This window comes from Anser brachyrhynchus (genome assembly GCF_964034855.1).
Source record: "Anser brachyrhynchus genome assembly, chromosome: 3".
Taxonomy (NCBI): Eukaryota; Metazoa; Chordata; class Aves; order Anseriformes; family Anatidae; genus Anser; species Anser brachyrhynchus.
In genome coordinates this window covers 9,606,049-9,627,057 of record NC_137696.1, presented here as the reverse complement: position 1 = coordinate 9,627,057, position 21,009 = coordinate 9,606,049, and the positions used below count along the sequence as shown (strand labels likewise).

General features: G+C 38.9%; 1 protein-coding gene and 1 long non-coding RNA gene across 20 annotated transcripts in view; one reads left to right on the top strand and one right to left on the bottom strand.

Moving 5' to 3' along the window:
* Positions 1 to 21,009, bottom strand: part of CCDC88A (coiled-coil domain containing 88A) — a 101,643-nt gene that overhangs the window by 80,471 nt on the left and 163 nt on the right. For 16 of the 19 annotated variants that reach the window (XM_080587465.1, XM_080587466.1, XM_080587467.1 and 13 more), the window contains exons 1-3: positions 4,820 to 4,925; positions 4,231 to 4,609; positions 4,032 to 4,132 (exon numbers count right to left, since the gene is read on the bottom strand). In XM_080587465.1, coding sequence (XP_080443591.1) covers positions 4,032 to 4,132; positions 4,231 to 4,293 — 164 coding nt within the window. In that variant the 5' untranslated portion in view covers positions 4,294 to 4,609; positions 4,820 to 4,925. Of the gene's footprint in view, positions 1 to 4,031; positions 4,133 to 4,230; positions 4,610 to 4,819; positions 5,124 to 21,009 lie in introns of those variants that run through there. The other 3 variants (XM_080587474.1, XM_080587473.1, XM_080587475.1) reach the window with 3 other exon arrangements.
* On the top strand, positions 5,134 to 20,996 carry LOC308193188. The gene is made up of 4 exons (XR_013949449.1): positions 5,134 to 5,265; positions 7,610 to 7,687; positions 8,976 to 9,124; positions 16,455 to 20,996. It is a non-coding gene; the product is annotated as an uncharacterized lncRNA (long non-coding RNA).

Here is a 21,009-nt window from a genome sequence, read left to right as displayed (position 1 = left end):
GCTGCGTACTTTTATTCAAAGGAACTAGTAAGACCCTTGTCAGTTTAGGAACCACAGTTTGTACAAGACTTTCATAAAACTCATGCATTTCTCACACAATCCTATTGGAACTCAGTTAACAACTATCAGAGAACAAGACCTATCAAAAATGAAAACAAAGAATACTCAGAAAATGAGATTTTTTTTAAGAACGGCTTCATCTTCTTGGATCAGAGGAGCATATATATAGAGAGAATAGTATTAAGACCAGAAAAATAAGATCTTGTTAGTCAGGTTCTGGAAAAGCATCTCCAGGACAACTAAGTATTATTTTACTGCGATTGCACCCAGACATGCAACAGGTGACTAATTTGTGGAACTATACTGGTTTTAGTAGCATACACAACAAACATTATTCAAGTACCTGGGTATTTTGTAATATTAGAAGCATTTTGATATAGAAGTATAGTAAAGGCATAAAGCACTCTCAATGTGCTCCTCCATTTCTCTGCTATGTCAGACCCCATTACAGTGATCTGGCTCCTGATTTCTTCCCAAAAAGCATAACTCCTTTCTGTATCAAAGAATACAAGAATGAAGGCTCAGATTTAGAAAGACAGATGGATTTCTATCCATGTATCGGATACTGAGTGATCCTAGCAGAAGGTAGGTAACTGAACACTTCTGAAGGACTGGGCTTAAATTTGAACAGGAAATGAGAGACATTCTCTCAAGTTAGGAGCTAATATTCAAAGATTGGAACTACCCTTAATTAAAAAAAAAAAAGAACAAAAACCAGAAAACAAACAAAGAAAAGCACATGCCTTGTAGCACCTCCAGTAAAGGAAGATCTCTTCAGACCTAATCAGACACCAAAAGGAATCTGCAATTTTCATGTATACTAAAACATCCAAAAAGTCAACAACAAAAAACAGGGAACGTACCAAGTTAGTTTTCCCCTTTCTGATGTATTATGTACTAATAAAGTTAATCCTGATTTAAAGAATCAACTATCTCAGTACCACTACCCTGCAACCACTCCAGCACTGGCATCTATTTCCTTGGTCTGAACTATTACAATTGTTGAAAATAAATTTGGTCTAGACAAGCACAAGGAAACTAAATGTCATACTAACAAACTGTCACTTGTAGCTGACGGAAGGCATGATTAACTCTTTTTAAACAGAACAAAAAATCTTCTCTAAGTAATGAAATCACTGTTTTGATTGTATAATTTTAAAAAACATACCTAATACAATATTAACACTCAAAGTTCTATGACACAACTTTTGCTTTTTCCAATATTTGGCAGAAATAAAATACGTATTCAAGTATAAGGACAGCAGGACCACAACACTCCTAACAGCCTCCACTTGTTCATGCTTTTAACTCCCTTTAAAGCATCTAATGCTGCAATGGCTTTCCAAGCATAGGAACCAACTTACAACAGCAACACGACACAAGTTCTTCCTGACAGATGCTCACTAGCTGTTATCCTCACATCAAAACATTAGCATCCTCATGTATCTCAAAACTAACGGAAATAATAAGTACCATACAACACAACATTCATAAAAAGCAACTTCCACATATTTATTTCTACACATGGCACTCCTGGTGACTTCTGCAAGAACAACACTTCATTCCTCTAGAATGTCTGTGTGCTATAGCTCCTAACTACAGATCTCTTGTTCTAATGTGAAGTAAGCCATTGAAACCTTAAAAAAAAAAAACTGAAGAAAAATATTTTGCTTTTGAAGTCACATGATACATTTTCTGCCACATTTCCTCAACATATGTTGGTTAAGACTGGAAGAAAAAAAGGGAAATACTAATAAAATGGAAAATACTGAAAATTTGCAATATTAATGATTAGTTGAAGCTGCATCTTTCAAGTGTTTTTGCAAGTGAAGATACATTTTTAATATGCGGATCTTCAAAGTGAATGGGACTGGAAGTTAACACAGGTTTCCATTGTGACTTCACCAGAGACAGAATGTGTCTGCAAAACATGACACACTTTTTCCTCTTTCAATCCTGGCAAACCAAAACAAAACAAACAACCCCCCTAAAATACAAACACAGTTCTAGAAGCTTCAGTTCTACATAGAAATCAATCATAACACATTCCAACATCCTCCAACAATACATTTTAAAATGCACCTTCCAGTGTAGTTACATGTTTATAAAATGAATTTTGTTTGTTCAACAGTCCTTTTACATGCATCCCTAATTTAAGGCAGTTTGTAACGGTTCTGATTACAGAACTATTTTAGATTTACATTTCCCCTGTGTAAACAACAACAACCAAAAACACATAGACACACAACTCCTCCCAAGTAAACTACAGTCATCAGAGTGTGTTATCAAAGATGCACAAAACCAAATTCAATGCAGAGTGTCTCAAGTGTGGGAATGCTTCCTCTCTACAGCTTTCCATTTTACATGCATATAATACCACATATATATGAACCAGATTATACATTCTTAACATGGTAAAAAATTGCTGAGAAAGCTTAATTTCAAGATTATGTTCTTCAAAATCACCTTGTCCCAGTACTAAATTTGCCTTCAGCTTTCAGCTCTCGTACATCTTTACTGAACAGAAGCTCTGCAAGCTCAACGCATGGTCATAATTTACAAGCTACTTAATTTATATATAATCCAAGAAAAAAATAACTTGTAGTATAAAAACAGAATGCTTCAGTGAATGCATCACTTACAATTCTTAATTATAATGTGCTGGAAATACAATCCAGTTCCAAGATTTTTTTTTCTGAAAGTTTGATTCCACCACCATGTTTTCAGATATCATAGAAGTCAGTACTTGGAATTTTAGCTGCACAGAAGTAGGTGACAAAGAAAACACTGCTTTCAAAAGAATGACTCAAAATTATATGTGGTTGAGTTGATATTTTTTACACAGATTAATTATACAATCTGAATACCACCAGCAAAAGCTTTTAAAGTACTTAATATGAGTAAAAACTGTAACTGGAGTAAAAGGATGCCCATCAATGAGCAGTGTTTTGATGAACAGCTGTCACCACAAGCTGCTCATGCACAGTTGTATCTATCTAGTCACCCATAAGCCTGCATTTTTTCATACCTATGCAAGCAAAAGATGTATTTCTCTGTAAAGACTTAAAACATCAAAAAAAAAATCCACTATTAGCATTTTTATGATGATATCACCATACACTTCACAAAAGCGTTACAGTCTAGCATTATAGTTTTGACTGGAATATCGCCCACTACTATGAGTAACCGAAAAAAAACCCAAAAACCTATAATCACAACACATGGTTGTGTATTCCAGTGTTTCTCTGACTGGAACTTTTTGATCTCTGTGTCTTCTGAACAGCAAACTATGCACTTCCTGATCTGGGTGATTTTACACCATCATACTTATACGGATTTTCTTCAGCAGTGTTCAACAGACAATTTAAAAAACTATGTAAGATGTTTCTTCTGTGGTTCACAGTAAGAAAACGTTCTACACTCTCAATCAAAGTTTCAGCTTTACTGCGCAACTGCTACCTACTCAAATTTTGAACTGTGAAGAGTAAAGCAGGAAGAGTTAAAGGACAATCCATTTGCTTAGTAAACAACATTATTTATTGCATAAAAGTTGTATGTCACAAACTAAGATATACATTAGAATTTTATTAGCCAAGCAGATTTATTAAAATCTTATGATCATGACTTGCAGTAGAATGAACCTTTATGCTTCTCAGAGGAAATCTGAGAAACTATTTAAAAGGATCCAATTTTCCAGTAAGTTCTAGATATCATGATTCAGCCTGTATTGCACTTTACATCCTGGAAATACATCACTTTGACATTAGACTGTACTGTGAGCAGATGAGTGTTTGCTGTGCTCTGAAGTCTCCTTGTAACTGACCACATGACTACGTAAAGTATAAAAGAAAGAAGTTATTTTCTAACATCATTATTGAAGGAAGAAGCAGCTTTCATAAGAAAGCAAAACATACATGAGAAACAAGACAACAGCAAAAACTAAGCCCAACGCCCAAGCTGCACACACTTACATTTGCAGCATGACTTCGCTCAGGAACACGCCATCCACTAGCGCCACATATTCCTCCAGGTTGGTCCCGTTTCTTCCAGCTAACGGTCCAAATGTCTTAACCTAAAATATAACCACCATCACCATGACACCAACTCCACCTTATTCTCAAACGATTAGCAAATAAATGAATAACGTGCGAGAGAAAGATTAATGCTCACCCAGGTGACAAGAGGGCTAGACATGAACTGCTCCAAAAGGGGTGTGAATATTTCGTTCTCCATTTTACAGAAGAGAGGCTAACATCAACGTAGCTCCTCTGCCGCAAAAAACGAGAAGTCCTCCGCTGTAGCAACTCTAAGGCGCTGGGAGGATTTAGCTGGAGTAAGCGAGCCCCATTTTCACAAAGCAACGCAACGCCAACAAAAAAGTCGATGCTCTGGCAGCTGGGGTTTATCTTCCTCTTTCGAAAAAACAACGGGTTTGGCCGCCCATCTACGCGGATCTCAGCCCTGCTATCGGTGCCTCTCCCCTCTGCGTGCCGGGGAGGCGGGAGGCAGGCAGGGAAGAAAGGAGGGAGGCTGCCTGGCTACCGGGATTCTGCATCAGACAAAAAAAAAGGGGGGGAAGGAAGGAAAAAATCAGCTTGAGCGGCAACAGCTCCTCAGAGCGAGGCTGCAGCGGGGCTGTGCGCGCCCCCCAAACCCCTGAGCCCCCCGCCCCGCCGAGCCGCCCCCTGCCCCCCTTCCCTTCCCCGACCCCCTCCCCTCCCTAACCCCATCCCTTTTCCGACCCCTTCCCTTCTCTGACCCCTTTCCTCTCCCACCAAATTGCGCCGCGGGACCGGCGGCGGGATGGGCACCCGCCACCTCGCCCTTCCCCCGTCCCCCCGTCCGCGCCCCCCACTAACGTCCACCTCGCCTCAGCCGGCCCCGAGCCGCAGCACCGCCCCCTCCCGCTGCCCGCCGATCGGCTGCAGCCCACGGATCCCTCCGCACCAGGCAGCCGCCGATCCCTCCGCCAGCGCGCTCTCTTCCTCTCCCCCCCCCCCCCCCACTCGGCGCGGGGCGGGGCCGCGGGGGAGCCGCTGCAGCGGGGCTCGTGCCCGGCGCGCGCTCACGGCCGTTGCGGAGGGGCGCGAGCGGGCCCAACGGCTGCGCCGCCTCGGCTCGGGGGGGGGGGGGCGGCTGAGGGGGGAGACCCCGGCAGCAGGAGGAGAGCAGCGGGAGCAGACCCGGGGCTCCTCTGGGAAAAAGGTGTCCGTGAAGAAATAATGGGTCGGGGGGAGAATGGGGAAGGGGGATAGGAGGGGAAGTAAAAGGGGAGTCGTTGAGGGCTTTGAGGGGGAAAACGGTGGCTGAGGCGCTCCCTCCGCAGCCCCGGCACACGGGGAGGGGAGGCGAGGCTTTCTCTCTCAGAGGTGAAACCCAGACACACCCAGGCTAGCACAAAATCCCGCTTTCTGGAGGGCCTTAGCGCAGGGAGGGGGGCGAACTGGTAACAGGAAAGCGAAGGATGACAGGCAATTTGCTTAGCTAGGCTATTGTCCTCAAGCGAGCTCCTGCCACTTGCGCGTTTCAAACCTCAAGTGCTGCATTAACGCACGGGGCCGTATCTGCATCATAGATTATGCAGATTATTGACGAAGCATCTCAAATTCTTAAACTAAATCCAGTTTCTCTTCCATGTAATATTTTTCGAAATACCTTTAGTTTTACACACACACACTAAAGTGCACAAAGCAATGCAGGTGCTGAAATTAAGTCTTTGAAAAACATCAGAGCAATAGCCGCAGATTAGGTTTTCTGACCCAAATACTGGAGGTAGTATTTGTCCTAATTGTCCAAGATTAGAGAAAATCCCCTTCGTGACCTTTTCCCCATAGATGAAACTGAGGAGAGAGTTTAAGTAAAATTAGAAAAAATATGGACCTTGAAATATTAGTATGTAATTTCTATTCCAGGGGTGATTTTTTAAAATAAAATGAATGATTGAATTGATGGTTGAATGATTTACATATTCTAAACAATAATCAGGTGTGTCCCCCCCCCCCAAACAAGATCTTTGGAGTGAATATTGTAGTCCTCCAGTAAAACAAAAGTAAGAGTGCAAGGAAAAATCCGTGGTCTTGGACCAGAATAATAACCTGGTGATCCATGGGTGAAATAACTGTCAATAAACTACTAGCCCTTAAAGACAACTACAAAAGCATTTTTATAAAAGCTTGAATAACAAACTGCTAGGTTCCCTGTATCTGGCAACAGTCCCTAATATGCCACTGTGCGTGCAATACTATGGAACTTCCCTGGCCCATCAGTTTGTTTCTTGTGGGCTCTAAATAGGCAATAATGATTTTGGTGTAAAGTAGTTGCTAGGAATTAAAGACTGGCTAGAATAAGTTGATAGCCAATATAATAGTCACATGCAAATAACACCAGCTCGTTAATGAATTCCTGAGAAATATTTTATACTGAGTTAGCATCATATTGAGATAAAGATTTGATTCAACAGTTTTAGTTTTTACTTGCATCCACACAATCCAGTTTGTGTGCATTCCCAGCATTTCTATTGGTCACTGTTCCTTCAATCAGACTATTCTATTTGGATAAATATTGTGTAATGTTTTTATGAAATATTTTGTAAGCTAGTTTGTCTCAGGTGATTGCCACTTCCTCATAAGAACCTGAAATTAACACAAGAAAAAAACTCATAAAAGGTTCCCAGAAACAGTCCTGATCCTTAGCATTTTTTCCTCCTTTTAGACTAACAGCACTAAAAGCGTGTGGAGGAGCTTCATAGTTTCTGCAGCTTATGTTTTGTCAAGCTAAATGTAAGATTATTTACCTCATTTTCAGGTGTATACTGTAATCAGAGTGAATTGCCAAAACGAATATCTATATTTTACTGTATTATACTATTACTATATGGTAATAACTACAAGAAACCAGACAAGCTAGCAGTTCTTTGGTTGCCTTTATTTACTGTTCATCACCTCTGCACCTAGCTGTGAGTACCAGCAGGGACATGGATCATGCATACTGGCCTAGCCAGGCCTGACCAGTTGCAGCTCTCCTGGACCAGCTCACTTATTTGCTGGAGCTCAGCTGCCATGATGCAAGCTGGTTATTTAAAACGCAACCATCTAAGAGAGGTGAGACTATTTGTCATAGGACAGGAAGCTGGTGCTGAACCTGTGTTTGTTTGCCTTTTTTTTTTTTCAGACCACACTTGAATTGAGATTTTTTTTTCCTTTTGAGTTTTCTGAGCCTAAGTTGAACATGAACAGCTTCCATCTTTACCCTAACTGTCAGGAGTCTTGATCAGTATTAATGTAGGCAATATTTAGAAATCATGGTTCCACTTCAGGAGGCTAGGCAACATCACTATAATGTGCAGCTTGTTATATTTTTGGCTGCCTTGTTTTAGCACTGTTTACCTGGTGAGACTCCTAAAAGCAAGTTTAATGACTACACTTAAAGTAGTAAATCCAGGAACCTTGTTACTACAGTTCAGTACCAGCTGAGTAAGTTGGCAGCTTGGGTTAACTTACCCAGAAATAGAGAAGACTGGGAGTAAGTGGTTGCTTATGTCTCAAAATAGGAGCTGAAATCTGACTGGAATCTTCTTCCCACCACTCCCCCTGTCCCCAGGATGGATCTCACTCAGGAGTTTGCCAAGGTATATGCTCAGACTGGTACTGCTTCCTCAATTAGCAAGCCAGCAGGCCACCTCAAGTTATAAGAGCCCATCTTTGCCTATCCTCCCATACTCCCAGCACTGTACCCCTCATAAAGATCACACCTCAAGCTCTCAAGTGTAACTGGGACACATTTAGTTCTCCATACAGTGTGATTCACTTTGAAATTTCATCTTTATTTTCTCTTTTAAAAGTAAAATACTATATTTTGGTTATAACAGAACTGGCAAGATAGTTGGAATGATTCTTTGACTTTGAAATAATAAAATGTAGAAACATTAAATAGCTGTAATTGTTTCAAGTATTCCAGGAACATGTATTCAGTAATTTTTTGGAACTGTAAAAGTTTACACTTTCTGTAATGTCTAAATGCACAGGGAGAACAACCTTGTTTTTTCACATCTTCATGATCTAAAACAGACCTGTCTTTATGTAATAGCATGTGGCCTACTACTTTTGAAAGAACAGATTTAGAGATTTACCTTTATACTTGAATTGTTGTGTTTGTTCTTTTACAGGTAAAGTATTTCTGTCTCATTTCCATCGCATCTCCTCTGGTACCACATCAAAAGTTCTACACCGAGGACACTGAAATTGTTACGAACAATGTCTCTGTGCCTAGACCCCAGCTCTGCAAGTTACAGAATTGTTTCATGATCTCACTTTTTTTTTAAGCATAATTTTCTATGCCAGTTTTTGCAAAATGAAAGGAACAGGAACACAGAGTAAAGCCTCAAGTCTGCAGACAGCATGAAAGCATAACTGTGTTTACAGCGCCATTTACCTTGTCAGAGTTTGTCAAATGATTTCTGGTTAGCCCTGCCCACACTGAGCTAAGGGAAGGGACTGATTTGTGACAAGAATGTAAACGTAATTACCCGTCTTCAGCTGCTGCATGAGACAGTGGTTTTCTCTTCCTCTTGTAGAGAAGCAAAGGAAAGAGGTGGCGGAGAAAGCACTTGCTGCTTTTTTCAACCTACTGATCTGCACTGCCATGTTGCTACACCTTTGCAGGGCCTCATGAAGAATACAAAACAGGAATCAAATGTGGTCATTGGAAATTACAAGCTAATGAGAAGGACAGTCACCTCACCTGTTCTTACGTTTGCTCCCAGAGAAATCTGTTTCCCCATCAAACCATGGCTACAGGAATAGATGGGACAATACCAGAAAGAGCAAGGGCACCAAGAGTCCAAGTCTAAGTATGGCTAGGAATTTCCAAAGATCCCAGAAAGTACACTAGACTAAAAGTTTCTTTTTGTTTCACAGAACTGGAAAGAAGGGGAAATCCTTCTGTGGCATGAAGAATGAAGTGGAAATTTCAAAACAATTCTTGAAGATTTCTTCCCCATGAGTGTGTCAGCTTCAATGTAGCTGAAATTTCCATCAACTTTGAGGGAAATTTCCGACTAAGAACTGTAAGTAACCTCAGAGTATTTTAATAAGAGTATTTTGAGTGAAACAAACAAAAAACAGTAGGGACTTGGGAAGAGTGGGGTTTTCCCTTTTTTTAAGCAGACATTTTACAGCTTATGTCCAATTGTACCAAATAACAAGCAATAGGTATAGAAATGGCAGAAAGGGAATATTTTATATGGATATCCGCGATACCAAACAGTTCTCTGCATCAGCCTCAATGCAAATTCATCAGAACATCTTAGCAGGCAGAACGCTAATTGCAAAAGCTGATGTTTACCATTTCCAGGCGTATCTAGGTAACCCATCCACATCTGATTACTGAGCCACTTGGATATTTCAGATGAATTACAGTTAAAAGTACCATCCAGCAGATTCACACAAAACTAGCAGTGACTGCCAATAATTGTTTATTAAAAACAATGACTATGATTATAATAAATTCCATATTTAAGTACTTAACTATGTTTTTTAAACATATTAAATTTTTTGAAAATGAAGAGAATTCAATGCTATATGTTGACAGGGGTAGAACTGCAATGTCATTTGAGAGCCAGATTCTGACTCCTGTTTTAACTCACTGAATTGTACCCTAGACAACTTTTTTTATCTCTTAAGTATTAATTTAATCTAAAAACTATGTTGATACTTAAACTGCAAAGCATTTGGTGAAACTACTATATTTAGTATTGCTGTTCATCTGAAGAGAGGTACTTAGGACTTTTTGTTCCTTTTCAATTGGTCAGACTGGCAGGAAGGATGTTGTTGTGGCAAGTTATCTGATTTGATCAAAAATAGACAGCAAAATACCTCCCGGTTTTAAAATTTAATTATTATTCTTAGATATTTCCATAGGCTTAGACACCTAAGAATGTCCAACAAATATCTTAAAAATGCATTTGACCTTAGTATTATATTCATTCAGGTCTTTTTCCTACTTAGCCAATAAAACATTCATCTGTGAACATTTAGACTTTAATCTACTTAGCTACTGTCTACTAATATCATCTCTCAACTTCCTTTTGCTACGCAGAAAATAGGATTTTTAATTATTTTTTTTAAAGCAAGCCTTAAACATTACAGCAAGAACAGCAGTTTTCTGGGACAATAGCTTTGGTACTAACTTCTGGTGTGGCCAGTGGAGTGAGACAGAGCAAAAGCTCTTGCTGACATGCCTTCTGTCAAACAAGTTCCTGCCAGTACGAGTAGTGTTTCTTATGAACTGGGTCAGAAAGATGAATTGTAGGGCACGCTCTGCATCTCCTCTGAGAAGCAGCAAAGTGCAGCCCAGTCTGATAATCATTAGCAATTACAGCTAGCTGTGTATATGCAGATAGGTGCCTGGGAAAGCAAGACAATATAATTATATCTACAGCACTATGCCATCTTACATCCCTAATGCACAGAAATGTTGAGCTGATTTTCATCTCTAGTGTTTTCCTTCAGTTTAGAGCACACTCACCATTCAACTTCACAAAGCAGAAGAGGTTTTGTACCCACCTGTGGAAAACTTATTTACCTTGTCAAAATCCAATTCCATTTTATTATGACATCGTTTACTTCTCTTCACCCAGCACCATGTTACTGGTTAATTGCCTCCCTATCCTTTGCCTTGGACTCTCACTGGTACCTCCTTACTTTCAACATTTTCACAGCCTCAATGTCACTTGACCCCACTAGCTTGGGCATCGCTGCCATGAAACCCGTATTTATCAGCTCAGCAGAGGTTATTAGCTTCCATTTCACACAGAGCTTTGCGTCACCTTTAATGTTAGCCTGTCTCATTAGAGAGGCATTCCTCACCATCTGAAGCTGCTGTTTAGGATCTTCCCAAGGTCAGTAAATAATGAATTGGATGGAGTACTTTGTGCTTGAGATTTCAGTTTCTTTCAGACTTTGTTATGCCCATAAGAATGAAAAATACACAACACAAAGAATGTAACTGTACTAGAATAATACTCTAATCAAATCTGTTCTTCTGAGCTCTTTCTTACGAATATCTATTCATTTTCATGTCTGATTTTACCCCTGGGTATATGTCAAATTATTTACCTCTGAAAACAGCTTTTTAATTGTTTCACTAGAATTTCATACAGAGAAAGCTTTTAAGAAAGTCGTATTTTGCCTTTGGGAAATTCTTTCAACGTGCTTGTGGAAGAAGAATACACAAATTATTCTTTTACTACACTAAAAAGACACTAAAACATTTGGGCTAATTAATAGAAAAAATAAAAGGTCAAGAAAAGATAACTACTGGTGAATAAAAAAATATTGGTAATTGCAATTACTAGATAGCATTCCTCATCAAGCTTCTTGCAAGGATGGATCACAAGCCACATACAACTGGGAACAGCCTACTCATTCACACCTCTTTCAGAAGCCACTGTTAACTGCAAGAGCCCTTTGTTTGAACACTGAACATCCAGATGGTTTAATTCACCATGATACCAGTTTAATTGTGAGTTTAGTTTAATTGAAGGTGAGCACAAAATTGGAATTCCTATTCCTGTTCACGTCTGGAAAATATTATGCCACAAAGGTTTGTAAAGGCTCCTCATAATTCTAGACCATTGATTCAGAGTAGGTTTGGTGAATCACAGTACATGCTAGGGCTGGTTTTAGTAGCACACAATTATTGGCACATTCATATTATCTTCTCTTATATTAAGTCTACTGAGTGACCCAATGGCTTATAGTAACAATACCTAAGTTATTTTCTATAAACTATTACTAGTCTTGAGAAGGAAATCCAAGGTTCATATTATTTATTCAATCAGCGTGGTAGGTACTGTTATGCTAAATATTAATGTGATGTTATGCAGAAGTGATTAAAAATAACGTGACCGTATCACATGTTTAAAAAAAAATCTAAACTTTATAGCTATTTCCCTCTCATATCCTCTTGATTTTATTCTATTTTTTTTACCATTTTTTTAAATCCAAATTTACCCTATTTTTTTAAGTTTGTACTCAGATAATTTCAATGACAATTTTCATGAGCTAAAATCTAGCGATCCTTTTACTCATTTTATTTAGGCTTTTCTGAACCACTGTCATTATCAACAGCTGTTTCCTGTATATTCCTTTCCAGTATATAAATATTTTTTCATCTTCCTTGTGTAGATTCTTCTTGCATGCTTGATATACCCATAAATTGCCTTTTTTTTCAAACTAAATTGATTATACAATACTAAAGTTCTTAATGATATTTACATCCTGCTCTAACAAAATGTGTGATGTTATCTGAGTTAAGGGTATAGCATAGTGTGCTGGTGGCTTAAAGGTCAAAGGATGGTTTGGCAAGAGAGTAATTTCTCCCTGTAATTTCAGGCTTATGTTGAGATGTCAGGTTTGTGGGTTTGTTTGTTTTTGTGAAATTGCCTTTGAATATACCAAACTACTGATTTTTCAGTGCTTATAATATTAGGAATAAAATTGATTTTATTTTATTTTTTAATAACCTGGGTAAGATTACACTTCCAATTTCTATGTATATTGGCCTTGATTCCAGTTTGATAGTTTTTGTGGGGGCCAGAAAGGGTTTATTTTTGCTTAAGATTATTACTTTTAAATATTAGTAACAGGAGAAAAACGTGTAAAATGTTAACCATAACCAGGAGGATATTGTAGCCCTTTTCACAGGTCATTTCAGAACATTTTGTATGAAAAATAATGCACAGCTGGAAAGAACTGTTCCTTATTGTTCCTTTCTGCTCCTATGAACTATAGAGTATTTTTGATTATAGAAGTAGTCCACCTTAACAGTCTGCCTTAAAAAGATGAGATTATTCAGCTTGTTAAATCTGTATCTCTGTAAAAGGAAAACACCTTAACAAAGAATGGTTTGTTGCTGACCTGCAGCTGGTTATGGTATTTCATCTGAAAGCCTATTTAAGTCCTTAATGGTAACATTTATTCCCTCTCCCTCAGAGGAGTATTTTACAAACAAAATTAACAAATGGGGATAGCCAATTTTGTACTATAGTTTAGGCTGACAGTCCCCCAAAAGGGGTGGTGGCACTAATAATAATAATTATCTCGAAGTATCAAGAGGTCTTCTGACTCTGATGAGATCTCTGCTGGAGCTGAAGCTTTCATCCTAGGGTGGTGCATATGGAGCACAGAATAGATAGCAGCTGGCAGAATAGCAGAAGCTGTTGCAAAAGGCATGAGTACTCATAGTGGAAATAGCACAAAAGTAACCTCTGACTCAGAAGTTATCAGCATCTGAACCCTTGATACTTTATTCAATTCATCCATAGCTTCCATTAAAAATGGTGATTGACATGCCTCCAGCTTGTGAGGCTTTTTTTTCTTAGTACACATTTCAGAGCGGATCCTTCCACTGAGTGGATATATCCTCTTGCAAATGATTCAGATTGACTCAACTTCGTAACTGCTCTGCTCTAGGCTCTGATCTTTTGCTCTGTCTCATTATTTCTTTCACTGGTTCTGTCTTTCTTAATAAAGCCAAGCAGAAGCAAGAAACAGTGAGGTATTACCAGTGCTATAGTTTCCTTTATAGCGGCATGAACAGTGTTTAAGAAATTAGTGAGGCATTTAGGAACTGCTAATCCTTTTTGTGATGAATACAAGGCTTGTTTCTTCAGAGGAATTTCTCACTCCAGGGCCCTGGATGTAGTTCAGTTTTATCTACTAAATCTTCTTGCAGCAAGACAGTAATAACAAAAGTAAAAATCGGGGTTTAATGTAACCTTTTCTTTGATGCCATTTTTTCTTGTCTTGCTTTCTGATGCCAGTGCCATAATACATAATTTATTTATACATCTGCTCTTTGATGTACTAATAGTGAACCCAGTGCTTAATACCAATGCAGTAAAGGAAAAATCCAGCTGTTCCTCAAGAGGTAGTATGAGAAAGTTAGTAGCGTACAGTTCTAGAAATAAATTGCAGTTCATTTAATTATCATGGGTTTGGGAAGCTGAAGAAGACACCAAGCAGGAAACTCTCTCTACATTACCAAATAAATTCTTCTGAGATCCTTTGCCTTCTGTAACATTTTACTTGGGTTTGAAAATCATTCTAGGAGACTCCTAAGCCTTTTTTGTCAGCGTACTACAAAGTAAAAACAAGATGAAACTGCACCTACTCTATATTCTGCTTAAACCAATAGTGCCCCCTTGAGGAGATTGTGTGTGTGGGAGTTAACAAATAGCGTATGACTGTTCAACTGCAAGGTAAACTAAATGTATTACTTTTCTCTAAAAATAAGGCCCCTGTAAGTCGCACATGTTCACAATATTTCTACAGACTTTGTTAAGCTACTGTGCAAGCAAGACTTGTGGCTCCCAAACCTGCCTGTAATTTTGCCTGTGTCTAAATATGTGTAGCAGAACTGTTGAATATAACAACTATAGGACAGACTCTGCCATTTTATATTGAGAATGATACTTGTAGGACCATTAATGTAGGTGAGGCTCTCAGACTCAACCCTCTGCGATCTCAAATTTTGAGAAAATGCCTTTACAGATCCTATATGCCTTGTACTTTGGCCTGCTAGCGCTGAGAGACTCATGGCAGTCCAGGGATACGTCTGGCTGCAGACTCCAAGAGTGGCTGCAGCTCAAGAAGTTGTCCAAACTGGAAACCAATAGACCAGTTAAAACCTTAGCATCTTAGCTACAGTGACTCTGGATTCATCTGATCCCCTAATGTGTTTGCACAGCCTACACTACTGTAGCTAAGTTTCTGCTAGTATCAGAGCAGATTCATATAAATTTATCTCAGTACACATACACAAGCTATAATTATGTCACCAAATAACTATGTATAGATACCAGTAGAAGAATTCAGGAAACAATCATTTAGAGCAGTCTTTTTCCCCCCACTTGCAGTGTTTGCCATGTTGTGAAATATAAGACCTAAGATGACAGAAAAAAATAGTTTTAAAACATTTTCAGAACTGAAAAGCACTCTAAAATGCCAGCTTCTGCAAAAGCAATGTTCTCTTTAAAACAATTAGAAAGAAGTCCGATGGATCTTGAACAAAAATAATGGTGCTGGTTTGCAGTAAAGACCAATATTAAAAATTATTTGCTTCAAAAGATGAGCGTGTAAATCAGAGATTTGGGCAGGTAAGAAGGAGGTCAGAAATAGACAAGAAGTATTATGATATACCAGATTGTTATAAGAGAAGGAAACAGCATGCCACAACCAAAGTTTCCCGATACTGGAAAAGATACAAAGGGAATATGCTTTTGGTAAAAGCACATGAGAAATTCTGAAAATGTCGTATGTATAAAATTTAGTAAAAGACTGATAGCTTTAGAATCAAGAGGAGTTGCAGTTACAGAGCCTGGCTACATGGGGGAATGGAACAAATTAATTGTACTAAGCTCAGTTTTTACTTACAGAAATGGTCTGCATCCACATGAGGCAAATCTTAGTTTGCAGTAACTGACAACATATTGCACATATGCTTGTGTTAGAAAGTAGTTATTTGATCGCATAGCAAGTTGGTACTAACTTTCATGTTGATGCCTCAGAGATAGTATGTTATTCTGCAGTCCTCCAGGTGCCTTCCCACACAACTTGCCTCCTCACAAAACCATCCAGTTTGCTTTTGGGACCTAGTGCTATGATTACAGCCCCACTGTCTTTTGTGCTTATGGGACTCATTAGATTCAAATATCAAAGAGCCTGCTATGCAAGAGACCAGCTGAAACCTGCAGGAGAAGCAATGCGCTAAAGTAGACCCTGATAACTAATCTTTCAGCCCTTTTATCAACCAGTTTCCAATTCCTATGCACACCCAAACATCCTGCCCTGCAATTGAGACCTTGGCTTTTTGGCATTTACCTTTTAACTCATTATGCCTGCCATTGCTGTATGTCATTAGTGTTAGACTTCATGATACAGACTTAATACATGTCTTAAATAATCATATCAGATACTAGTGTTTTGGTTAGATGTGAGCTAACAAGTTTTTTTGCCCCCTCTAATCAGGGACACAAAAGTGGTAACTGCAAAGAATCAGTCTTACTCTGCATATCTCAAGTAATCTGCTCCTAACCAACCAAACCATCATTCAACTTGTCACAATCTATTACCTTATCTTTTTGAGCTCCCTGTCCTGACTTCTTAGTGCTAAACCTGTTCACTCATGTTGTATTCCGTGGTGAATGCATGGGAGGCCTGGCACGCACAAACGCAAAAATCACTACAGTCCTCAGGATTAATTAGCACCTTTTGCTCAGTGACTTAGCCACCATCCCATCCTTTCATATAGATTCTGTCATATAGATTCACCTTCATAGCCTGCTACTTGAAATACTTCTCTTTCCCACCCATGTATATTCTTTGGCATCCTAGATTTGCTGGATTTACAAATGGAAATCCTACCACAGAAGGCATTCACTGGGTACATGGCAAGGAGCTAAACATTTTGTGAAGGTCAGTTTGAGTCACTCTGTCACATTATAAATTAGTATACAGCACAGAAGACCCCATGAGGCCTTCTGGAGGCATTTTCCCAGTGAAAAGTATTTCATTTCATCTGTACAAAAGCTTTCAAGACATATTTTTCTCATATAAAATTATTCTGGCACGAAAAAGCATACAAACAGCAAGGACCCAATAATATTAATACCAAACATGTTAAACTGTATTTATTTCACTGAAAACCATGTGTATTTCTGCAGGGAATGTAGAATTGAATTTTAAGTACAGGAAGTGCTCTATTACTTTCTCTGGCATTACAATGCAATGTTGCTTTGTTTGCTCTAAAATAGTAAGCTAAGCCCATCCAGTCAAGTAAAGTATCATGAAGGAGTTCTTGATCTGTAGCAGCACAGTTTATCTTCCTGGTCTCTTGTCAACTTTCCTAAACAAGCATTTTTTCCACTTTATCGCACTGAACACAAATTGTCAGTATTAAGACTCCCAGCAGAGTCTCAAATGCAGTTTCTAACCTCCCCCCAATGCTTCTCTTATATCCAACTCCCTTCATGGCCTAAAGTCTTGCCAGGATTTCTGCAAGAGTGCAAAAGCAGGGATTAGCTTCACCCCATGAGCCTCAAAGCCCTGCTTGCCAACCCACAACAGTAATATGCAAAACAGCAGCAGACCATAAAACCTTGCAGAGAGCCATCTACCACAGCCAAATCACTGCTAACATCTTAAGAATGAATATTGAGCTCTGAGTAACCTTGCGTGCAAGAGTACCCCAGTATTGGGACACGGCTAAGAAAACATCATGAGCCTCCCTGCCAAGAGGGAAGGAGTTGCAAGCCTGGTCCTAACGAGGTCCTCAAAGCCTCTTCATGTTGGGAATAGCAGTTTGTCTTGAAGACTGTCCAATCAACCTTTCTCCCTACATGCTATTGAAAACAAGTTAGTAGCTGACCTCTGATCTCTTCAGCTCAAAAGCAGGGTGGCTTTGTCTTGTACCCTTGAGAAAGGGTAACTACGACTAGAAAGAAAGAAAAGGACAGAGCAGAAAGTCTGACATACCAGGAACTTCACACTGCCTGCTTTGCACTGTTACACTTGCAAGAAATCACTCTTTTTTTACCACACATTCCACTTAATTTCGTCTTTGTTTTCCACAAAATCTAAATATCCTGCTTGTTCACACCTTTGTGAGAATAGTGTTTAGTTTATTAATGTACAGTAGTTTTATATACTTGTCATACTTCAGAAGTTTTATAAGCTAAATAAGCATGAATAAGACCTACATTGGGTAAAATAAGTCCTACATAATTGTAGCATAGCTCCCAGCTTTGAGTTCTACCATGAAGCAATCCATGATACAGTCACAAAATAACCCAGTTATACACAGGATCACTTGACAGTGAACATTCCATAAAACTGTAGTTTCCAAACTGTTTTTTTTCCAAGTCATACCATTAAAGCACAAGTAAGAACTCCTATATCCTGAATACATAGTCCACAACTTTAAACTACTTAATAAATAACTCAGGGGGCTTTCACAAAAATCAACTATGAAAAGTTACACAAAGTTTAATGAAAACCATGCATGCACTGAAATTCAACATTCAATCTGTCCTCCAGAAAAGAACACAAGCAGCCCTGCTTATGCTACTACCATTTTGTCTGCTTATACAGTGGTGAAAGGCTCCACTTCATCTCCTAGTTTTGCTTTGTTATGTCTTCCTGCTCCCACACATATTGGCAAGGCAGTTGTGTTGGTGTATTCAGGGATATCTCCCTCTATTCCTCTGGTTTATACCAGAGTTAGGTATACCTAACTAACACCTTGTTAGGTGATACCTTAGCAGAAAATAAAAATGAAATTGGGCAAGAGCAAGGTAGCAACATCACAACACCACCATTATTCTTTACAGTGCTATCTGTGGTGGTAAATCTTTCCAAAGATGCTAGAATCAAGTAGTTTTTCCTCACCTGTCAGTATTTGTATTAGGTTACATTGGTTCATAAGTAAACCTCGCCAGAGTCAATTAGCAGTGTAGCAGTGTCAATTTCCCGCTTATAGACCCAAAGACCTAACATAAATAGTGGGAGAAGTAGAATTAGGAACAGTGATTTCATCTATTGTCTTAAGCAACTGAAGAGCCCCATAAAACACCTTACTGGCCAGTGCTCATCAAACCTGCAAGCTTTCAGGAGGCCAATTGCATCTGAACTGTGATGAGAGCTAATGTGGCGATGCAACGAGTTTGTAGTTTGAGCTTTTATCAGATCTCCAGAAGAGTCACCCTGTACTTCCATGTGGCTAATCACAACTGTGGGCTGCCATAGCTAAAGCATTAATCATCGGTATGAAATCTCCTCTACACCTGGAAGATAGGTAACAGGCACTAGCAAATGTGATAAAGTTATGCTTTCTGGCATATGTAATTTACTAATCCACTTTGCGTAATTCTTCCAATGTCTGACTTGTTACAAATTCTATATATCTGAAAACTATGAAAAAGGACAGACTATGTTCTGTTCAAAACAATTCCATCTGTATCTCCACTGAAGTATTTCTTTCGTATATATCCAGTCTGTTTTTCTGTTTCAGAAGTATGAAGCACAGACAGTTTCTTTAAAGGTCTCTAACATAGTCTTTTTTTTGCTGTTGTTGTTTTTCCTGGCTTTTATGATCAACAATACAACATGATTAGCCAAAGTTCTTGGGGGCAACTGAAACATGTTAATAATAAAGATCAGAAATGCAAGCTGCTTCAATTGTTCCAAGCAGCCCCCACAACCAGCACTTTTGTCTGTGCAGTACTAAATGCCTTCTTGAGAAGATGAAATGACTCAGAGGCTGAAATGACTCAAAGCAAACCGATGTCCCTAATCGTTGCCTCTGATACTCTTTTTTGCCCTATGCAGACTATGAAACTCCAAGGTTGGGCAGTCTTCACATTTATTATGAAGTTTCATTCTCCATATACTGTCAGGCAACACTATAGCAATCCTAATATTGGGTGGCCTTTTCTTTAGGAAAGATCTGAAAAGAAATTCAAGTGCATCTTTCCTGAAATGTTAGGAAAGGAAGAGAAAATGAAACTCATATGTAATAGAAGTCATTCTGCTTAGCTTACATGACACTTGGTTAAAGATGTTAGAGAGCTGGGACTTGTATAGAATGTTTCACAATCTCAAAACCAAACAAGATCTTTCCCAAGAATTCATATATGGCTTCTAAGGCTACAGATTGTTTTGGTTTTTTAATTATTATTGTTAAGGGCTTGTGGCAATCATGTTCCCTGAACTTTCCCTGCTATTATTCTACAATAAGAAGAATGCCCTAGCAGCTGGCAATGTATTCATGCATTCTTTATAATTGAATTTGGGATAGAGTGAGAGTTAGATCAACTTGGATAGATTTATCTTCTCTTGAGACAATTAAAAGCACAAGATTTCTAATTAGGAAAAAAAAAATCAAAAATAGGGTCATGCCTCTGTCTGCTTTGAAGGAGTTTGAATATTACTGTGTTGCTAGTAAGGCAAACAGTTCAGGCTATGACCAAACTAAGGCTACATTAGTTACCAATTCACAACAATAGAATAAAATCAGTATGCAGTGTTGAGAATACCTTATATACAGTTCAGGAGTTGTAGCTGAGAGTAGTTTTAGGCTGATCCCCTAAACCAACTCACACATGGTTCAAAGCCACCCCAAGGACCAGCCATTGTTTGGAATTTTTTAAGAAGCGAAGGGTATTTGGTGCTCAGCTGTGACAGACTTGCTGGCTATCCAAACCAAAGTGACATGCAGCAGGTGAGCAGTATGGAGATTCACGTCAAATCTACAATAATACACCAAACCCCTATGCAGAAGGATTAGGCTATATAAAAGACACATTCAAATGCATCACTCTCACTTGTCTGTAGTTCTACTCTGTTGTTTGTGTTTTTCCCATCAGAGGAAAAAAAAAAAGAAAAAGAAACATCTGCATCCTCAAAAGAATTCTGTCACTGAGGCTGGAGCCTCTCCTGCATACTCACTTTCTGCTCTAAGCTGCTTCGAGCTACAGAGCAGCAAGGAGCAGCTCACCTCATGAAATACATGAATGATGACCATTTTTCAAACACCAAATACAGTTATCCTTGTACAGTATGGTTAGCTTGTAAAGCCATTCTGAATATTTTATAAGGAATAACATGCTAGTGAGATACCATATTTGTGACTACTACTACAAAAGAGATTGTACTTTGATTTCTTGATATCTATTAATAATGCTTGCTATAGACTTATTTAGATCTTATACCTAAAATAAAATCAGTGAGATACAGCCTGAAGTTGATCTCAGGTCAGCAAGATATAAAATTATTTCCTTGAAATTGGGCAACCCAGCACAATAACTGAAGATACAGGTGTTAGGGAACCTCAGAAGCAGGGCTGCTCCAGAGGAGCCAGCAACCAATTGCAAACAAACAGCAGGCAGGGATC